The sequence below is a fragment of the Stegodyphus dumicola genome, chromosome 9, assembly GCF_044657685.1.
Source record: "Stegodyphus dumicola isolate Sdum_Otavi_A_Nest chromosome 9, ASM4465768v1".
In the NCBI taxonomy this organism is placed as follows: domain Eukaryota; kingdom Metazoa; phylum Arthropoda; class Arachnida; order Araneae; family Eresidae; genus Stegodyphus; species Stegodyphus dumicola.
The window spans coordinates 140,533,047-140,554,317 of record NC_140776.1 but is presented as its reverse complement, the minus strand read 5'-3'; the positions used below and the strand labels follow the sequence as shown (position 1 = coordinate 140,554,317).

Below are 21,271 nucleotides of genomic sequence, written 5' to 3'. Positions count from 1 at the left end.
AAATTTGTCAATATTTTTTGTTAATCATTTTTAATGCTTTTCTATTATTATGGACAAAATAATAACTCATAATAAAAAATGAGTAATTTGAGGAAAGAATCAGAAAATTGATATTTATGCCAAGTAATTTATAGAAAATTATTAATGTATAGTGAAACTGGAAAGAACAACCAACAAATTTAAAATAATTACAAGTAATAACAATTGAATTAAATCTCAATATTTTTAATTAGATTTATTATTCACTTCTTTTAGATGTAAAAGTTTTTTCCCTCCATTTAATTTTTATACATTTTTGTGATAATTCATTGTTTATATCAGACCTGTTATAGTAAACTAAAGTTCCAGTTCTTGAAATTCATAATAGCGCATGTATAAGTTCTATGGTGTTACAATAAATATTATTTTACTGTGTGTTTACTGTTTCTTACTTTTTTACTGTGTGTTACTTTTAAAAAACATTTATATTAGGTCTTTTTAATCCATATTTAAACACAAAGACAAAAAGTACATTATGAAATAATTTCATCATTTTTATTAAATAATTTATCACAATATTTGTACAGTATTAAAAAATAAGACATCTTTTAGAATGTATGTATACACTTTTATACATGATGTACAAATTAAAAAACATGTAAATACTTCATAGTGAAAATTGGTGTTTTATAATATATGTCATGCACTTTCATCATACATACAAAAACATAATGTAAATAAAATTCATGCACAGAAATGCATTTTCAGTTATTTTTATAACAAATTCAGATACATTAATGCTTCATAAAACATGAGAAATGATAAATATTTAATACATAGCAATTCATCCTATAATTTTGTACATCTAATATAGCTAAAATTTACGTTAAAAGATGGAATTTTAATTATTTGCTATAAGAGTGCAAATTATTAAAATTGTTTTAAGAATACACATGAAAGATATTTACATTAAATGATACATAACATTCTTTCAAATAAGGGACATATGGAAATAAATAAAAATTAATATTAAAGTAAAAGTTGCATAGTTTTCAATTAAAGATTGCTAAGCATCCACAACCCCCCCCCCCCCGTCTACACCTAGGAAAAAAGAAACTGCATAACGCATGCAATAAAATAACAAAGTTATATTTTTTAGTCATCATGCAAACATTTTGATATTAGAAACATCTAATAGGTTAGTTTATTCTTTTTTGGCCATTGTTATGCTATACTATCAAGGCATTATCATTCGCATGGCTTGTCCCAATTACATTAAAATTTTTATTTTATATTAAAACAATTATTTGCTTAAGCTTTTGATGGTCTAGCTCACATTCAGGGTACACACTATAATATATGTATGAATTAATGAGCTTAGCTCATGAAACAGCTTTTATCTAATTAGATACAGACAAGACTTTTGCAAAGCAGACCTTTCTCCCAGTGTCCCCAATTAAGTAAACATATTCCTGAAAATAATTGATGCCCTTGAATAATATCCAATAATTATTTCCAGGGAACTAATTGATATACAAGTAGAATTACAGCATAATTAAAAGCAATATATACTTTAAAAACCTATACCTTCATTTCTTAAACAAAATCTCATACTAATGTAATTTACAAAACCATTTTATTCATATGATTTATAATACTCATAATTCATAAATATTCTAAACATCTGCACCATGACCATAATTCATGAAATGTTTCTAATGTGATTATTATGTACCTCAGTAAAGCTATCTGTGTGTTGCCTAAAAATGAATACTTTTTATTTTCTATTTATCAAAGTTACAATGATAAATAACTAAATATCAGACATTTTAGCTCATAAATTCATTAATTACAATACTGCTAATTTCATACATACCTAAAAATAAATATATATATGCATAGTATATACTCCTAAATGCCTGCAAACAAATCCTTGTACAAACAGTTCTATTTAGAATGTAAAAATATTATTACTTAGTCACCTCCAAAGTAACATCCATCAGAACACACATACTTGCTCCAGCAACTTTGATTTTCTTGGAAGCATTGGAAGAATGCCTCTTTTGCCATTTGTAACAGATTGATTATCATGTTGTTTTTGGATAGCTTGAATTATCAGAAAATATTGGCTTCACAAGGCCATTTTTATAAAGGAGTACAGCAAGGTAAAAAAAAAAAAAAAAAAAAAAAAAGAGAAGTCTGCCAAATAAAATCATTGCAACATGACAAGAACCTATTTTTGATCACAACAACCCAAGCTTCTTTGCTCAACTGCTCTTTATTGAAAATATGATATAGTACTGAATGGTCCAAAGGCACTGCAACTCCTTTTGCATTACAACACACTTCCCTTTCCTGAATTATACTGCTTTATACATTTCTCCTTAGGAGAACATGCTAATACCTTCTCTCAGCCAATTCAATATTATAACTTAAATTACATGCTTTTTCTATACATTTTTTAACTTAGGAATATACACACAGTGATTCCTTCCTGAAATGATCACAGATGCTTCTAGATGAATTTGGACTTCTGTAGATGCAGTCATATTAAAAAGGTAATGTTTATTACTAAAATTAATTTACAATTTTCATAATACTAGTCACTTTCAGAGGTGTGTGTGTGTTAGTATATATCGTACAAAGTCTGAAATCTGAACCACAAGCACCAATTTTTTTTCCCTTATCTATAAAAAATCTAAGAATCAAGAAAAAACATGTGTGCCATAAAACCAATTTTCTTCCCCACTGAGATTCCCGTATGCCACTTTCAAACACCAGCTGGCTAGAGAATATATCATGGCCAGTGATATTAGCCACAATACACTGATTGATCATTGCTACCTTAGCCTTGAGCCTTTGAGTAGCTGTGGATATTAGCATTTTTCTATCTTACCTAAACAACAAGTAAAGTCCTAATTTGGAGTGGATATTGCTCATAACTGGTTTTCTTCCGTTGGCATAGCAGCCAGAAAAAGGAGAAAGAATTAGATTTCGAGGAACGTAAGTTCATATAACATAGAAAATTATACTCTTCCCTTAATTTTCTAATTTGAAGATTATTAATTTGCTCCTTCTATTATAAATTTCATCAAAATTGTGCTTTAAGTAAATCATACATCATCTCAGTTTTTCTCTTTTCCCCAAAATTGTACATCTGTCAATCAATCAATGAATAGCAGAATTTTGCATGCACTGAAATTCAAATATAAAATAGCATTTTAAAAACTGATGCTGAAGTAAAACCATCCAAGAATTCTAGACATATTTTAATACAAAATCTGTTGGGGCATTGCAAGATTATGAGGGGACAGATATTTAAAAAATGCTTGGCCTAATTTGAAATCAGCTACCAGGTTTCATGATGATGAAAGCCCTGAATTTAAAAATTTTCTGACATTGAAAAAAAAAGGGGGGGATAAAGATTTCTAAAAGGTAATGAAAATAAGAAAGATGCTAAACGAAGGTGATATAACTGAAGTCTTATGTTGTGATGATAATGCCTCAATCAATTAATGGAACAGCAGATATTGATGTTTGGTTTTAAATCCAGAAAATATTGCCATTTTGATTTCTTGTCACACTTTTAATTTCAAAAGGTTATGATACCGGAAAATTCCTTCTTTATGCCAGATACCACTTTCTTAAAGAAATATTAATAAAGAATTCTTTTATACATATAATTTCTACATGTCATCTTACTAGATTTAAATTGATGATTAAAAATCTGAAATCGCTGAATTCCTTAAATTCAATTGTAACAGATACATAAAATTACCTATTTTCTTGTTAAGAAAAATGTGAATGAATACATGCACAGCTATGCTAAATTCAGCATCTTCTCTGATCATTATTTACTGAATCAACTACACTACTGTTACTAAATTTTTACAGCCCGTACTTTAATTTGACCAGAATAACAACGAAAAACATTTTATATTGCAGAGTAATTTCACAATACAGCAGAATCCTGATAATTCCTAACCACTTAATCTGCAAAAACCTGCAACCCACACTCAATTTTGAAGGGGGGGGGGAATCAGAAACTAACATATTAAATTTATAAAGATTTTTCTTACATATATGTAAATAAAACTTCTAATCAATATATATATATATATATATATATATATATATATATATATATATATATATATATATATATATATATGTCTTGGTCTTAGCAAGACCCACTTAGTTTGTTCTCTTCTTAATTTTTGTTTTATTTTATTTTAATTACAGATTTTCATTACAGTTTTCTAAAATCTATAATTTAAAAATTAAATTGTTAATCTTTAAGCTTGCAGGCCCAGCCCGTATGTTTTTGTATTTTTAGAACTAATAGCTCATCACTATTTATTTTCGTTTTTATTTTGATTTTAATTTTGATTTTAGTCTAGATTTAGGAAGTTTAGGTATTGTTTAACATATTTTAACACCTTAATGTGTCATTCTGTGGGGACGCGTCGGGAAATTGGAACAGAGAATTGAGACTATTAAAATTTCCAAGACACTTTGTCTTAATTTTAAAAAAATTTTTAGCGAAAAAGTTTCAATTGTCTGTTTCCGCGAAACGCGTAATGGGGTTAGCTTGATTCGACGTTCAAATAAATGAAATTTCCCTTGAAAAGCCTGTTTGGAAGTCGAATTGGGCTAATTTACCATTTTCCGCTTACTTTTTATCTTTTTCTGTTTTTTAATGTTTTACATGTCTAATGGTTTGATTTTCATATGTATTAATTTTTTAAAATGTGTTGAACCTTTTGGAGCAGCAGCTCTTGGTAACTTTTAGGCGAGCTTACTACAATTTTTATATTTTACTTATTTTGCAGCATATTGCGCAAGATGTTTTCTAGACCAAAATTGGTTTTTTTTTAAATTATAATTACTACTTTGCTTGATAAATTATATATATATATATATATATACTTATAATATATTTTGATTGAAAATGTGAATTTATTTCATTGTTAACGTTATTTAGCAATTTCAGTGCCTGTGTTAGCCCCACTATTGCTAAGCAGTTTAAAAAACTACTAAATACAACAGTTCACCCTAGGTGAATGGGCCGACCACATGGTTTTGCCCCTTTGTAGCATGGATATAAACTAGTTTTTCTTAGAAAGTCCTTCACGAGGGCACATCCCTGGACAGGTAAACCTTCTATGCTTTGCCATAGTCAAAGAACTAAACCAAATATGTGCCCACGTCAGCACTATATTTTCATAAACACAAACTGTGAGTTTTCCCAAACATTCTGCTTTAAATAAGACCTTAAAGTTTTTCCTCCTAAAAAATTTTCCATATTTCATTGCCTATCATAAGAACCACTTTGATCAAGAGCATAAGAACTACTACTATCAAAAAAACTACTCTACTGAAGGTGTTGACTTCTTAACTTCAAGGCCTTCAAATAGAGATAACTTCAAATAAGCATAATTTAATCATTTCAAATAAGGATAACTCGAATGAAGATTCTATTATTTTGTTTTTGGCAAATGTTAGCCTCATAAAAGACAAATAATGTTATAACACACATCTCATTTAAATCAAAAAGTGTATATCACTGAAAGTGCAACACGATGGCAAAATTAAATGCGTTATTTCAAGACACCTCTAACCAAAAATGGGTTAGGCTCATTTTTACAGCAACACACAACTGTAAATATTCTGTGAGAAGTTTTTTCCTGTGATAAAAAGGCAATATCTCTCAGTGTTTTTCCTTTATGCTGAAGTTGGCCTTGCATGCAATTATCATTTAAAGACTTATATCCAATGAATGTTTAGTATCCAATGAATCATGATTGAACAGTTCTTGAAATATGTGTTTCGGGTAATCACTTAGCAAAAATTCAGACTTAATATAAAAACTAGAAAGGGACTAATTGCTGGACAAATGTAAACACATGACATGTAGCCCATAAAATTTACTAATCTGTACTACCCTCTCGAGATATGCAGATTTTTCAGGATTCTGCAGTAATAACTGCAACATTAAATATTTATCACAAAACTATTGATGCAAAATGCATTTTAACTCTATATTACATTAAACATATATACAAATGACATTTAAATGCAGCTATCAATATAAAGGAAGAAATACCAATTTTAGCATAAAACACATCTGAGATAAATAAAATAAAACAAAGCAATTTTAAAAATTTAAATTTATAAATCAGAATTAATTCGAACAAATCTCTAAGAGAACATGTAAAATTTGCTTATTAGTTATATAAAAATGCATTAAAATCTACCCTTAACTTGCATGCAGAAATAGTAACACGAATATTTTAAGTGCTTCTAAAAGACCAAACTGATGATTAACATCTTCTGTATATTTGTATTTTAACAATTATACAAAAATCTAAATTACAGAAAATGGAAACAGCATTTAGAATTTTTGATAGATATATTTAGAATATCATTATTTTATTGTATATATTATTACATCCAAACATAAAAATAGTACCTCAATGCTTATGCAATTTTTGCTAGAATAATTTGCAAGAAAAGATAATTTAAAATAAAACCCCAAACCAAACTTTTGCCATGGTTCACACAAACACACACACACACACACACACACACACACAAAAAAAAAAAAAAAAACCTACTTTTTTAATTTTATTACAAATGGATTGGGGAATTAAAAAGAGGGAAAGTCAACAAGACACTGAAAACAGTTATGTAAATGAAACTATTTAAAAATTTGCATTGGCACATAATTTAACAAATAAAGAATAGCTTGCATGAGGTATATTTCCCAATAGTGTTTTTAACTAAACTAGATGCCTTTTTACAGAAAATTATTGCACAGTAATTAGTAATAAGGTAATTATTTGCAAGATTCTATAAAATAATTTAATTAAAAACTTTTCATAATAACAAGCAATCAACATTTTTAATAAACTATCTATCATACATTAAACAAATTCAAATTTCGAGTAGAAGCAATCAAACATTTCAAAAAACATATTCATTTTTCTTCACTTCACTGAATATTTACTTAATGCAGAACATCAGATTTTGAAACACCTAAATGATATAATGTAAAATGAATGAAACTGATAAAAAATTTTTAACAATGAGAATATGCTCTCAAACATAGAAATCAATTATGTTTCTAAAATAACTAGAATATAAAAGTGCCAAAATTAATTGTCCACTTTTCTTGGGTAAGCATAAGCACAATAAATGAAAAGCTATTTATTACTGAGTCATTTTAGATTAAGAACAAAACATTATTTGCAAAAATATACATATCTGAGGTTTGATACATAGTATCTTTCCAATTTCATTTTTCAAATCATACAATAATGAAAATAATTTCATTGAAACATTTCTGATGATTAATTTTGATTAATAAACTCTGAAATCATAGATTTAGGATCCAGTACCATTTCATTTGCCAATGAATGCATTCAAATTTCAAGATAAATGGCACACTTAAAACATTAAGCATTGTAAAATAATTTACTCTTTCACATTCATATATTTACATACTTAAATCCGTTCCTTAAATATACTAGTTGACTGCAGTACAAACCGCAATTTTATCATACAAAAAAAAAAAAAAAAAAGAATGCATGGCTACAGCAGAATTATGCCAATCATTTACCCAAATTTTTTTATAACAGTACAAAATTCTAATTTTTACTAATACCAAATCCTTTGTTGGCACTGCCTCCAATGATTTCATCTATTTATAAGGCACATATCAGATCTCAAAGGATTTTAATGGCAGAAAATTACAGGTATAAAAAACTAAATCCTCGCATATATTAATTTCAGCTAATCTGGTAATGTCAGAGTGCGCAGTGCATCATCTTCATTTATATCTAAAAGTGCAGTAGAGCCATCATTGAATGCAAATGAAAGGCCTCCATCTATAACAAGGCAGGCATCAAACATGCGAGATTTAACTTCAATCCTGAAAATAAATAAGTGAACTATATATTATTTTACAGTATCAACACATGCACATAAGTCAGATGCATTGAAAAGTTTAACAAACTCTATAAAACTGCTGTTGGTCATACCTTTAATCTTTCATGAAAAATTATAAAAATTATAATAGAAAGTAAGGAAGCATTTACAAGTCAAAAATCAGAAAGAATATGCTTGAAAAAAATTAGAATAGTGAAGGAAAGCAAATTTTATAAAATAAGAATATAAAAATCAGAATAAGAATAGGAGGGGGAACCACTTATTTCAAAATGAAAATAAGATAAATACTATGAACCATCAGCAGCTGTTAAATATGGGCAGAGAATCAGTGCATACTCCAAATGAACTGCAGCATGATTCTGCAAAAGTTAATGTATAGCATTCCCTATCCAAAAACAAAGTCAATAATCTTTTCATTTTCTACCCCCCCCCCAAAAAAAGCTTAAGTGATGATGTTTCCCTGGGTATGTTAGAACTCTGGCACACACTTATACATTTCTCAAAGTGTGTACACAACTGCACAAATGAATAACTTCTCTACAGATAAACTGGTCATTTTGTTATTCCATCGCCTTTCCATTCTCCCCAGCTACACCACTGGGTTTACCTATTTCGGTTCTTTTAAAATCATGCCCAGCAGCCATCTTGCACTAATTTGCAGAAACTGAAACAAAGTATCATGGTTGCTACTTCCGCTATTAACTCCTCAGATACTTGTCAATAGCTTGCAGGAAAGTTATGATTTGCAAACAGCAACAAAGGGATCTTACATTAAAATTTATTAACTTCTTAATTACATTAATAATGAATAAAAATTTATCTATTCTAGTTTTTGTTTTTTTTATTTTTCATGTGTTTGTCAATAAACTGGAAATTGTTATTGATTGTTTAGGATGATTGCAGAGACCTATTGCTTATCAAACTACCTTCCAGAAATATAAGGCTATAACAAATGATAGACTGGATTTCAAAATACTGTGTTTTTAAAAGCATTACACATACCATAACACAAGCCTAAAAATTTGGATTATACCATGTTTTTTAACTTTTGGTGATTCCTATGTATTTTGTAGCATTGAATCAAAAAGTGACATTCATTTTTTCCCCCAACACATCAGCATTTTTCAGAAGTTGCAACTTTCAAAATTTGTAAAAAGTTAAAAAACTGTGATAGTAAGAGGCTTAAAACATTTTTCTTAGAATTTTTCCCCTAAACTTATACAAAAACAAAGTACATAAAATACACAATTTTATGTCCATGCATCAAAGTTTCCATGGACTGTTCATTCTTTACTTTGCAATTTTCCTTTTATATTCTTGATGGGGATTATCTCAGTGTAGCATCCAGAAATAGTTAGCTATCATCAAAATGGTCCATTTTCCTTGATAAATTTTTTCCATTTGAAATCTCTCACCCATTTCTTGATTAATGGCACCCAGAGTCTCAGGAAAATTGTCCAGATGTGAATTTACGAAATGAACCTTAAGATCACGGAAGAGCATAAATTTTTGTATTTCTACAGCATGTTCTCAACATTTGATTTAAAGTTTGGATCTGTCCTATTTTCTTTCCTTTATTAAAGTTTGGATCCCAGAAACTTGATTACTGTGTTTTTAAAGTCTCCCCAAGCTTCTTTTTCTGAAACTTTCATTTGCTTCTCAAAATTACTATCTTTCAGAAGATTCTAATTGTAACGAAGTTTGTTGGTTGGAAAGGCTGCAAATTTGTCACAGGCGTATTTTAAATACTGACCTTCTTTCTGTAAGTTTTTAATAAATTGCTTCATCAAGCTTAAGTTGATATGCAAATATGGAAGGAGAGTCTTATCTGTTTCTGTGTTAGCTTTTCAGATTTTTGGTTCCAGTTTTAATGAAGCCCTTTTGGCCAATCTTTCTTTTCCAATGATCTTCTGTCTCTGCAATCACATCCACACAAAGAACAAAGAAACTGTGTTTACTCCTTGTTAGGGTACGAACATTGATATTATTTCGAGGTCAATGTACATAATCCACTTATTGACACATTTATTTTTATTGAGAATGAATTCCAAATTTTCCTAATGCTCACAAATAGACAGAATGTCCAACAAATATTGATGCATAACTATTCCTACTGTAGAAAACTTTGAGGCTTCTTTTGGACAAGTCTATGAACAGTTTCCAGTCAGTATTTTTGTGCAGGATGTTAAATTGATTCAAAAGTCCACGTACATCATGCACAAGAATGCTTAGCCAAAATATGAATAAATTATATGAAAAAAAGTCTTACATCCATTTTAAAAACATGCATAATTTACATTACAGTATTAAATATCTGTTATATTTTCACTTTTTTTTTTTTTTACTTTTAACAATTTTTTAATTTGTTATTTGCGAAAAAACTCGACTTTTCTGGATCCAGTGCAAAAAGTACATAAGAATCAATTATCAAAAGTTAAATATAACCATACAGGCTTCTGTAATCAATAAATGAATGAACCAGGAATTAAAAAACATTATGTGCATCTATCTCGTCACTCATGCAACACTTAAACAACCAGTACTCCAATTATATCTTTTATAATATTGCTGTTAGTGGTAATCATAGTGCTACTTATGTATTCCTCGAGTTCTAATAGTGTGCTAGCAGACAGGATACATTAGTTTGTGCACAACTAATGGAAAAGTACCTATGCTTTTTGTGAGATTATGTAAGATGACCAATGAAATTTAGTATTGGAAAACATTCCAAAAATTCTCAGTTTATACATGGATATATATAGCAGTTAGAAATCCAGATTCCTTCAATAAAATCTGGTATCCAAGAAGCATATAAATTTAAATTTTGTTAAAAATTCATCACAGAAATGATAAAATATAGAATTTTTCTAGCTATAGGACAATACACATAAAACATTTTTTACAGAAATATACACTGCTCGACATTGAAAATGCAACACCAAAAAGCAGGGGTCAGAAATTTATGCAAATTTTAGAGTAGATGCACGTCACTGAGTTATGCAAATGAGGTGAAATGTGCAGCTCTCTGATGCACGTGAAGTAAGATATAAGGGAAGGAACATACAGAATGGCCAATATTCGTGTCGTTATTTCTGCCAGACAAATTATCGATGAAAGTTGGTTTTTGTCCCGGAGGATACGTGTAATAGGAGAGAATGCCAGGCCGCCATCAACAAAGGCACTTCCAGCACAGATAGACGATTTTACGAGGGGTATGTTGATCAGACTGAGAAGGGCGGGTTGGTCCTTACGCCAAATCGCAGCTGATACCCACATGGATGCGAGCACGGTGCATCAGCTATGGCGAACATGGTTGGAATAAAGAAATGCGGGAAGAAGGAGGGGTGCAGGTGCAGCCAGAGTGATGTCAGCAGACGTGGATCGATGCATCGGCCGACAAGCTGTGGCGGTCCCGCGAGTCACTTGTGCCACGATTCTGCAGCATGTGCAAGATACCCTGGATGTTCCTGTCTCGACCAGAACCATTTCCCATCGATTAGTTGAACGAGGCCTGCACTCACGGCGTCCGTTAAGAAGTCTGCCATTGACGCCACAGCAGAGACGTCAACGTTCAGAATGGTTCCAGACCGGAGCGATGTGAATGACAGAATGGCAAAACGTCATGTTCTCAGATGGGTCACACATCTGTTTATCCAGTGACAGTTGCCGCATACGTGTGTGGCATCGACGTGGAGACAGATCTAATCTGGCAATAACTGTGGAACGCCCCACCACGCAGCAACGCGGCATAACAGTTTTGGGCGCTGTCACCTACAATTCCAGGTCACCTCTAGTTCGTATTCAGGGCACTATGCCGGCCCAACAATACTTGGATAATGTACTGCGGCCGGTGGCAATCCCCTACCTTCAGGGGCTGCCTAATGCAATTTTTCAGCAGGATAACGCTCGACCATACAGTGCTCGCATCTGCCAACATGCTCTGCAAGGTATACAGATGCTTCCCGGGCCACCGTACTCTACTGACCTGTCACCAATCGAACATGTGTGGAATGTGATTGACGGCGTTTGCAGACTCTGCCCCTGCCTCATTCAGAAGACGAACTGTGGCAAATGGTTGAAAGGGAATGGAGAGCCATCCCTCAGGACACCATCCGTACTCTTATTGACTCTATGCCTAGACATGTTTCTTCGTGCATCGCTGTCTGCGGTGGTCCTACGTCCTACCGAGCCGACGCTGTTCTCGCTCTGTATTCTGACTATAATTTTGAAATAAAGATCACTTATTGCTGCTTTCTGTCTTTTTTCCACATTTCATCACTTTCTGACCACTCCTTCTTGGTGTTGCATTTTCAATGTCGAGCAGTGTATATATGCTAATGTTGCCTAATAGCCACAGTTAAATGTGCTTTTTGTATGTCTTATAACAATATTCTTCATTTCAAAAAATTATCACTAAAAAATTTAAAATGTGTTAACCTGTTTCCTTCTTTTTAATGCAAATATAACTTTCCAGGAAAGAGGAAATTTGGTGAGCAATTTCCCATAAAATAAATTATTCAAAATTTATAATTCAACGAAATTAAAGTATACAAACTATACAGTTACCTTTTAACAAAACCACGAGGCTTGCACTTAAATCCCATTCCTGTATAAAATGAGAAGACTATCAATTTAATAACTAGTAGTATGTTATAATACAGTATAAAAAGCAAAATCTACAATTCATAATGGACTTGTTCACTTTTAAAAATTTAAGTTTAAAAAATGCAGATAAGCAGCAATACATAAAAGCATTCATTAATGAAGTTAAAAAATAATATCAAATACAGTAAAATAATCAATCACATACATATTACATAGCAATAAAAAATTCTTTGTAATTCTGCCTAGTGTAAAGAAACTGTCCAGCAAAATTCTGAATGACAACACACACACACAAATAAAATAAATAAATAAGAACTTGTATCAAAGATTAAAAATTTAATGTCAAGGTATTTTATAAATCATATTTAAAGAATCTAGGAAAATAAATTCTTCAACAAATCTATAAATGTAAACGAAAATATAGCATTTTGTCAGTCTTTTATCTTATATATAAGCGGCTTAAGTGTATGTCGCCGATAGTTTATTGTTGCCACTCGGAAAAACGAGTGCGGAAATCCACGTTTTCACAGTTTTTAATTAATATCTTGGCTGATTAAAGTAGTACGAAGATGAGAACGATATCGATGGATTCGTAGAATTTTTTGGAATCCGAGGATACGCATCTCGAATTTCAACTCGGCGCAGTTCCATCGATGCCGTTAAAAAAAAAAAAAAAAAAAGAATTTGGCACGTAGCAAAATCCCTCTAATAGGGAAAACCCAACAAAGTGGAAAACGTAGGGAAAAATTAGTTTTAATTAATATCTTGGCTAATTCAAGTCCCAAGAAAACGCGAATGGTCAAAATGGCGTGCCACGGACCTGCGAAAACCACCAGCGTGCTTCGCTAAGCTCGGGAGCCAGCTGTTTCGGAGGAGATAATGTTACTTCACTTCATATATATATATATATATATATATGCATATGTGGCTTAAGTGTCTGTTTGTCGCAGATAGTTTATTGGTTGCTTGCGTAACTGTACTAGCCAATGCAGTGAAGTTGCCATTTCAATTTAGACATAGACAATTTCCTGTAAAACTTGCCTTTGCTATGACTATCAGTAAGTCTCAGGGCCAAACACTTAAGAGTGTTGGCATTTTTTTACTGAGCCTGCATTTGGACACGGTGAACTTTATGTTGCCTGTTCAAGAATTCGTGAAAGAATGGATGAAAATTAAAAATAATTGAGGGTCCTCTGCAAGGTGAGCTTAAAAATGATGGAAAGATCTACACAAGAAATGATGTGCACAAACATATCAAAGAGATATTCGACATGTGAATTAACATTTTTTTATTCAAATCACCTTTATTTATTGAGCTAGTAGTGGCTCTTAAGAAGTGTACTACCAGTGGCTTCCTTCATTGCACTCTACTTTAAGCAATTAAGCAAGTAGAAGGGGGGAACCCCGTGGGGCAGTAAGCAAAAAGGCGTTCTCACCGCGTGCTCTGGGTAATTAAGTTTGAATTAGCAGACATCTTTGCATAAATCATTTTAATTACAATTTGTAATATCTAGAACAGAGGTCATTTCATATGACCACCGGGCTTTCTAGTAAACATATATATGGAATAAAATAATATAACAATGATTTACTTATTAATATCTCATACAGAAACAATACTTCACAGGACACAAAGGTCTTCAAAGAATCTAGTGCATAGATTACACTGGAAGACATTTACATGCATCAATATGCTAAGTTTATCATTTATTTCTGCACCTCAGAAAAAAAAAAATATATATATATATATATACACAGTTAACAAATGTGCAAAAAAAAAAATTCTTACCAAAAACTATGGGATCTCTAATTGTATAAGCCATTAGCTCTTTTGTAGGATCAAAAATCAAAGAATTATTGAACCTTGAGGTAATCTGAGATATAAGTTTAGAGTCACTGACAGGAATATCTAGTTTTGTTTCTTGAGAGGCTAGAAAGAAAAAAAAAAAAAAAGTTACAAATGCTTAATTTACATTTTTAAAAACTTAACAATTTTTGGTAATTACAAAGTAAAATTTAATAAAAATACATTCCACCTAAACTGAAACTGGCCACTGAAAAGAAATACTGACTTAAAATTTCCAAAAATATGAATAAAACACTTACTAATTTTTAGGAGATGTTTAACACACTGTTCTGTGACCTTATTGATATTAAAAGACCAGGATGTTGAGCCAGTGCCAGTACATACTGTCAATCCAGAGCTTTTTAATTTTTCTTTTGGTGCTGAATCCAATGCAAGCTCGTAATAAGAAACTCTATACATAAAAAGACATTTAATATGAAATTAAGGACTTTAAATTAAATATAGACTAAACATTATTTCATATAAAACGAAATAAAAAGGATTACATAAATTTTATGAATACAGTACAAAGTCTTTAATCCGGACGTCCATAATACAGAATGATCTATAATCCGGACCTCAGAGCTACAAACTTTCTGCGCATGCGTGTTTAATGTATAACAGACGGTATAAGCTAGGCTAAAATTATCTATTTCAGTTAATGTTGCAGATTGCATTGTTATTTAATCTTCTAATTGGATCCGGCTTATTATTTTTTGCAGACTGTTGGAACAATTTTATAAAAATTAAGTTTGAACTTTCGATTATGTCAAAAAGAGTTTCGGATTCTGGAGCTGCCAAAGGATCTACAAAGCGAAACATTGTTTTGATGTCCATCAAATAAAAAGTGGAATTGCTGCAAAAAATGGATAAAGGCATTAACTATTCCAAAATCTGTTTATCAATTTCATGCTGCTCTGCAGGGGGGAAACGTCGCAGCGCACAATGAACTGAAAGTTGATCTGTCAGCACTATTCTCATCTTCAGAGCAGATGTTTTTATTTTATTCAGCTTATAACTCCTTACTAAATGTAGTATTTCATCTCGATGTACTCCGTCTTTGATATGATTTAAATCATATTCCTCGTCATTATAAATATCATGAATACACATCAAATAGTTTTCTGGTTGCAATTTTATAATTTCGACTATGTGTAATGTATGCTTTACGCATGCGCGCGTTGAAAGAAATGTTTAATAAAGTAAACAAATAAATATTAAGCTTTTTTTTTTGTAAATTTTGATACCCTTTAGATCATAATTGCTCTTTATTTCATAAATTATGGTTTCATATTTTTTATTTTATAATTTCTGCATGCCATCCTACCAAATTTAAATTGATGATCTATAATCCGGAAAAAACCCTAATACGGAATCGCTGAAGTCCCGACGAGTCAGGATTAAAGACTTTGTACTGTACTGATTTATACATGCATTTGCTTATGAAAAGAACACTTTGAAATGTGACTAGACATGCAGAGTATCTCAGATACAAACTTTGAGGGAAGTTAGAGAACACTGATATGAACTATATTCACAAAGCACAACCAGGCAATACCCAAAGGAGATAGAACAGACATAAAGACAGAGCAAAAACACATAAAAAGCAGTGTAAAGTGTTATTAGGCAAAACTTCTCAGAAAAAACACTCGGCACACAAAAGTGGCGAACTGTGATCATTTGCAGTGATACATATTTAACACTGATATTGAATAGGTTGCTAAACGTAACCAGATTTTTAGATACCTGGAGTTTTGTGAGAATTAGCAACTGTCATAAGATGTTAGATACCATCAGCTAACCTGTACACGAACAATGCATGCCCACTATATAATGTCACAAGCACCAGATGTTAATTTCATAACTGCCAACTATGAAAGATGAAAAATTGAAACTTTGCAGTAGGTTTTTACCGTGTGCAGTACCACAATTTCTTATTAACTCCAAGTTGACTTAAATTTGCTTTATAACACAATTCAGGTTTATTACTATAATTTGATTGTGGTGGTGGTTGAGTTAATGGTGCATAACCAGAAAGGTTATATGCGCCAAACACACGGTAGCTTATAAAAAGATAGCTTTCATCCCAAATAAACTTTATAAAACAACAAATAGTGAAGTTATAAAATCTACATGAAATAAAAAAATGGTGAACACTAATATGAATAGGAATTAAAACTCAGCAAAAGATATGAAACACATTAAAATTACACTATACTCAAAGCTAAATCAAATTAAATAATAAAAACCCATTTCTTTCAGGTATAGAAATAAATCATTACTGGCCTCTTTTCCGATTAAATGGTCAAGAGGCAAGTCACACTTGTTAAAATGCTTTAGTCTTAGTCTATTAAAATTCCGACACTCTATTAAAAAATGACACACAGATAAAATGTTATCACAGCAGGGACAAATTGGCTCACTCTCTGCTTTGAGAAGATAATTGTTCATGATTCGGGAGTGGCCTATTCGAATACAAGTCAAGAGTACTTCTTCAGTTGAGTACTTTCGCAAAATTGCACTCTAGGCTTCATGCTTCTTAGCTTATTATTTAATTGTGCATCCCAGATTTCTTGCCATTTATCTAAAATTTTCTGCTTGATGGTCTTGCTGATATCTCTGAGTGGAATGAGTTGACTAGATTCCTCAACAGCAGCTTTGGCTGTAATATCTGCCAACTCATTACCTTTTATTCCTACATGTCCGGGAACCCAGCAATAAGGAATTTTGAATCTACTCAAGTTTTTATTCAACTTTAAAATTTCAACTATAAGCGGATTCTGCGTGTCAGAGAATGTTTCTAAAGCCTTCAGAGCACTAAATGAGTAAGAATAGATAATAAACCTTCAACAATATCTAGATATAGATAAAACATTATAATAAACTGCAGTCAATTCAGATGTCAGGAATGAACAATTATCATTTAGCCATCTTCTCACCTTATGATTTTCAATTACGAAAAACATTCCAACATGACAGATTGCTTTCGATCCATCTGTATATAGAGGAATATAAGTAATGCACCTTTGTCTATGTTCTAAGGAAAGTTGTTGATACATGATCTCATTAGTGCTTTTTTTTATCCAGATGGACGAAAACATCAAGGCTGCGAATCTGTACATTTTCCCAAGGTGGTATTTCAAAATGCTTTACTAGCTGGATATTTAAGTCAGACATGGAATGTTTCCATGTCTGTCTAATGAACAGACCCATGAGGAGAAGGTAGAAATACAGGAGGGTTGCGCTTCAAATAAGGGGTCACACATGTCATCAAGCAGAACTTTACAAGGATGGATAGATAATAAACCTTCAACAACATCTAGATATAGATAAAACAAGATATTGAAGGGACAATTGCTCGCATCTTAACAAGAGTGGTGATTCATAAGAGACAACATACAGGCTTTGAGCTGGAGATATTCTGAAGGCTCCAGAACAAATCTTCAAGGCCTGATGGTGCACAGGATCTAGCTTCAATAAAAATTGAAGACCGTGTCAAACTATAGTCCAGTCTAGAGCATACAGGAGCTCTATAAATGCAATGCATTGATTCTCGCTCGGCACCCCAGGAGGTGTTCGCCAAGACTTTTAAAATATTTAGTGTTTTGAAATACTTCTTCCTCAAGTACAGAACATAGGGAATGAAGGTCAACTTTTAGTCAAGCATCACTCTTAAAAACTTGACTTCTGGTACGACAGGAATCGATGAATTTTGAATGTGAAGCTCCAGCTTGGGATGCAAATTTCGCTTTGCAGACAGTCTTTTGCTTTGAAAAGTTATACCTATGTTTTTCTGACCATTTCTCAATCTTGTTAAGAGTGATCTGCAACTGTCTCTCCACAAATCTCATATCTGCATCACGACAATTTATTTAGAGGACATCCACATATGATCCACATGACACAGTAGGGGGAAGTTAATTTAAAATAGCATTTATTTTTAAACTAAATAAAGTAACACTTAAAATGCAACCCTGAGGCAAACTCTCTTCTTGTTCGAATACATCTGAGAAAAACAGAGCCAATCCTCACTTGAAATGTCCCAGCCCTAAAAAAATTTTGCATGAAAATCGGTAAATTCTCACGCAAGCCACAGGCATGAAGATCTCGTAAAATGCCATACCTCCAGACCTTGTCATACGCTTTCTCTAAGTCAAAGCACACAGACACAAGGTGATTCCTTGACAAATGGAGGTCTCCAACATGAGAATATTGTCAGTCGTAGATTTACCTTTATGGAAACCACTTTGGTATGGGGAGATTACATTGTTTTTTTTCTAGGTAGTAGACTAAGCGACAATTCACCATTTTTCCAAACAACTTACAAATGTGGCCAATAATTAGAGGGATTCTACAGGTCTTTCCTGGTTTAGCTATGGGAATGACAACAGCTTTTTTCCACAAACTGGGAAAAAGTACTCCTTCCACACTCTATTGTAAAGAGAGAGAAGGGTGAACAATGCCGTAGAGGAAAGACGCTTCAGCATTTCCACAGCTGACACCATCTGGATCCAGACTAGACCCATGAGTCTGAAACAAGACTCTTTAGATCAAGGATAGTAAAATCTTTACTATGAGGCTTAGTTACTAGAATTTAAGGATACACGAGCTCTCTCTGAGTATTTCTTCACAGAAAGAAATGCTGACAGATAGTTGCTGCTGCTAGAAACAGCCGCAAAGGTCTCCCCAACAACATTTGTAATTTCTTGTGTAGTGCTAAGAGTACCTGGCCACCATTTTTCAAGATGGAAAGTGTGTGATCATTATACATACTGCATCCTTTCCTAACTCTCTCCCATACCTTTTTACTCGAAGTAGAGGATGTTATTGATGACACTTGGTGTATCCATGAATCCTTCTGGCTCTTTCGTCGTACTTTTCTTGCACTTAACTTTCGCTTTTTTGAAGGCAATGAGGTTTGACAAAGTGGGGTACCTACGAAAAATTCCCCAAGCTTTTCTCTGTTGTTTTAAGGGTTTCTTGACACTCACGGTTCCACCATAGTTTTGAATATTTTTGTATCATTTCTGATGTCATCAATATAGAGGCTGCATTATTTTATTTTATCAGTAACTGCTTTCACTGCACCATCGATTCACACATCTTTTACCATCTCTTCTGTGAACTCTGCAAGATATGAGGAGTGATGCCAATCTGCCCTCTCCCAGTATAAATCGAGGAGGTTTTGACATAGATTTACACCTTCTTATACGAGAGAGACTAAAAGAGAAAAATAATCACTGTTATAAAGATCATTCCCAAATGTGAAAGGTGTAAAAGGGTAAAAGAGATGGTGAACAGATGTCAAGATCAAGAGCATGAAAAGTCCTTGTAGGCTCATGGAAGTAACTTCTCCATTATTGAGGAGACAAAGAGAATAATCTTCAATCCTTATCTCGATTTGTCAACCTTGAGGATTAGTATCCTTGTTCTCCTAAAGCAAACTATGGCTGTTAAAGTTGCCTATTATGACAAAAGGTTCAGGCTATCCAAATTAAAAAGGCTCTATTAGACTATCCAAATTCCTTTGATCAATGTGGACCTTTGGTGGCAAATAAACCGAACAAATGAAACCAAGGTCCTTTTATTTGGATGGCAACATCTTGGAGGCTTGTAGTGGAAGTTAACTGCTTGAGTAGTCTAGTGAGGCAAGGAGACTTACACCTCCACTGGCACATTCACCTATTAGATAGCCTTTCCTAAAAATTGGAAACCTTCAATGTTTAGTTTGTTTTCCTGGTTTTAGGAGAGTTTTCTGCAGTGTCAAAACCAAAGGATGATGCAAACTCATCAAGTCTTTGATGTTATCAAGATGTTGATGGAAACCGCGATAATTCCAAGAAATAAGGATGGCCATTACGTTTCATATTTATTTTTCCGGTGCTGCTTTTTTGTCTTTCGAGGAAGGAGGTGTTATGGAATTTCCATTCCCTCTTCTACTTCCATATTATCCAAGTCCAGAGTATCAGAGATAAAATCCTCAATTGACCTATTGCTCAGATTTCAGTTTTTATTAGCTGTATTTTGTAGGTTATCTCTGAATTTTTTTGAGTTACTATTTCTTTTTTCTGGATTGTGTGACGTGAGTTTTTCTTGTTTCTATTACTAATTGGAGGCTCTTGGCTTTTTGCTGATGAAAAGAAAGATGTTTGGATGGCAACTGATCTCGTGGCAAAAGACAAATTTGGGTGCACTTGTGATCTTTCTGCTATTTTCCTGGCTTCAGCATAAGATACATTTTTAGTTATTTTTGTTGCCTGAACTTCCTTTTCAAATTTTAATTTAGGACAAGAGCGAGAAAATGCTGGGTGTTCAAACTTGCAATTTACAGACAATGGCACAGCAATGTTTTATCATGCCCAAACATCGAGCATCTGGTGCACATAAGGTTGCCATGACAGGATGTCTTAGAGTGACCAAAGTGCTGGCATTAGAAGCATCGCATGGGATTGGGAATATAAGGTCTTACGGGACAATTAAGATACCCAGCCTTTATATTCTTTGGCAGGTCAGGATAATGTGTTTAGTGTCAATCAAATGGCCTTCCTTTCGCATCTTGATCCGCCTAGCACCACAAACATTTTGACCCGCAAGATCGGAAACAAACTCTTCTTCTGAAATAAACAGAAGGTCAATTTCAGAGATCCCACCTCTACAGGAATTAAGTGTTTTGTGCGCTGACATAGTTATAGTTACCTGTTCAAGTTTGGTTTGTCGTGAAAGTTAAGCAGAGTGGGTACCCGACACAGTATTCTATAAGCAGGTCTCCTGAACAGAGAGGCTTTATGTTCCTTGGCTCACCTATGTACGAATGGATATATTTGCTTACTAGGAAAGTGGACATCTTTTGCAGTTTGCCAGAGGGACTCGAGATAACAAGGAAGAGTGGAT

The 21,271-nt window shown here is 32.7% G+C and overlaps 1 protein-coding gene across 1 annotated transcript in view; it reads right to left on the bottom strand.

Annotated features, from left to right (window-relative positions):
- Window positions 1-508: 508 nt before the first annotated feature.
- Nadk2 (NAD kinase 2, mitochondrial) overlaps window positions 509-21,271 on the bottom strand; it is a 33,565-nt gene continuing 12,802 nt past the window's right edge. The window contains exons 6-9 of the mRNA XM_085824158.1: window positions 14,641-14,792; window positions 14,324-14,464; window positions 12,496-12,535; window positions 509-7,912 (exon numbers count right to left, since the gene is read on the bottom strand). Coding sequence (XP_085680284.1) covers window positions 7,774-7,912; window positions 12,496-12,535; window positions 14,324-14,464; window positions 14,641-14,792 — 472 coding nt within the window. The 3' untranslated portion in view covers window positions 509-7,773. The remainder of the gene's footprint in view (window positions 7,913-12,495; window positions 12,536-14,323; window positions 14,465-14,640; window positions 14,793-21,271) is intronic.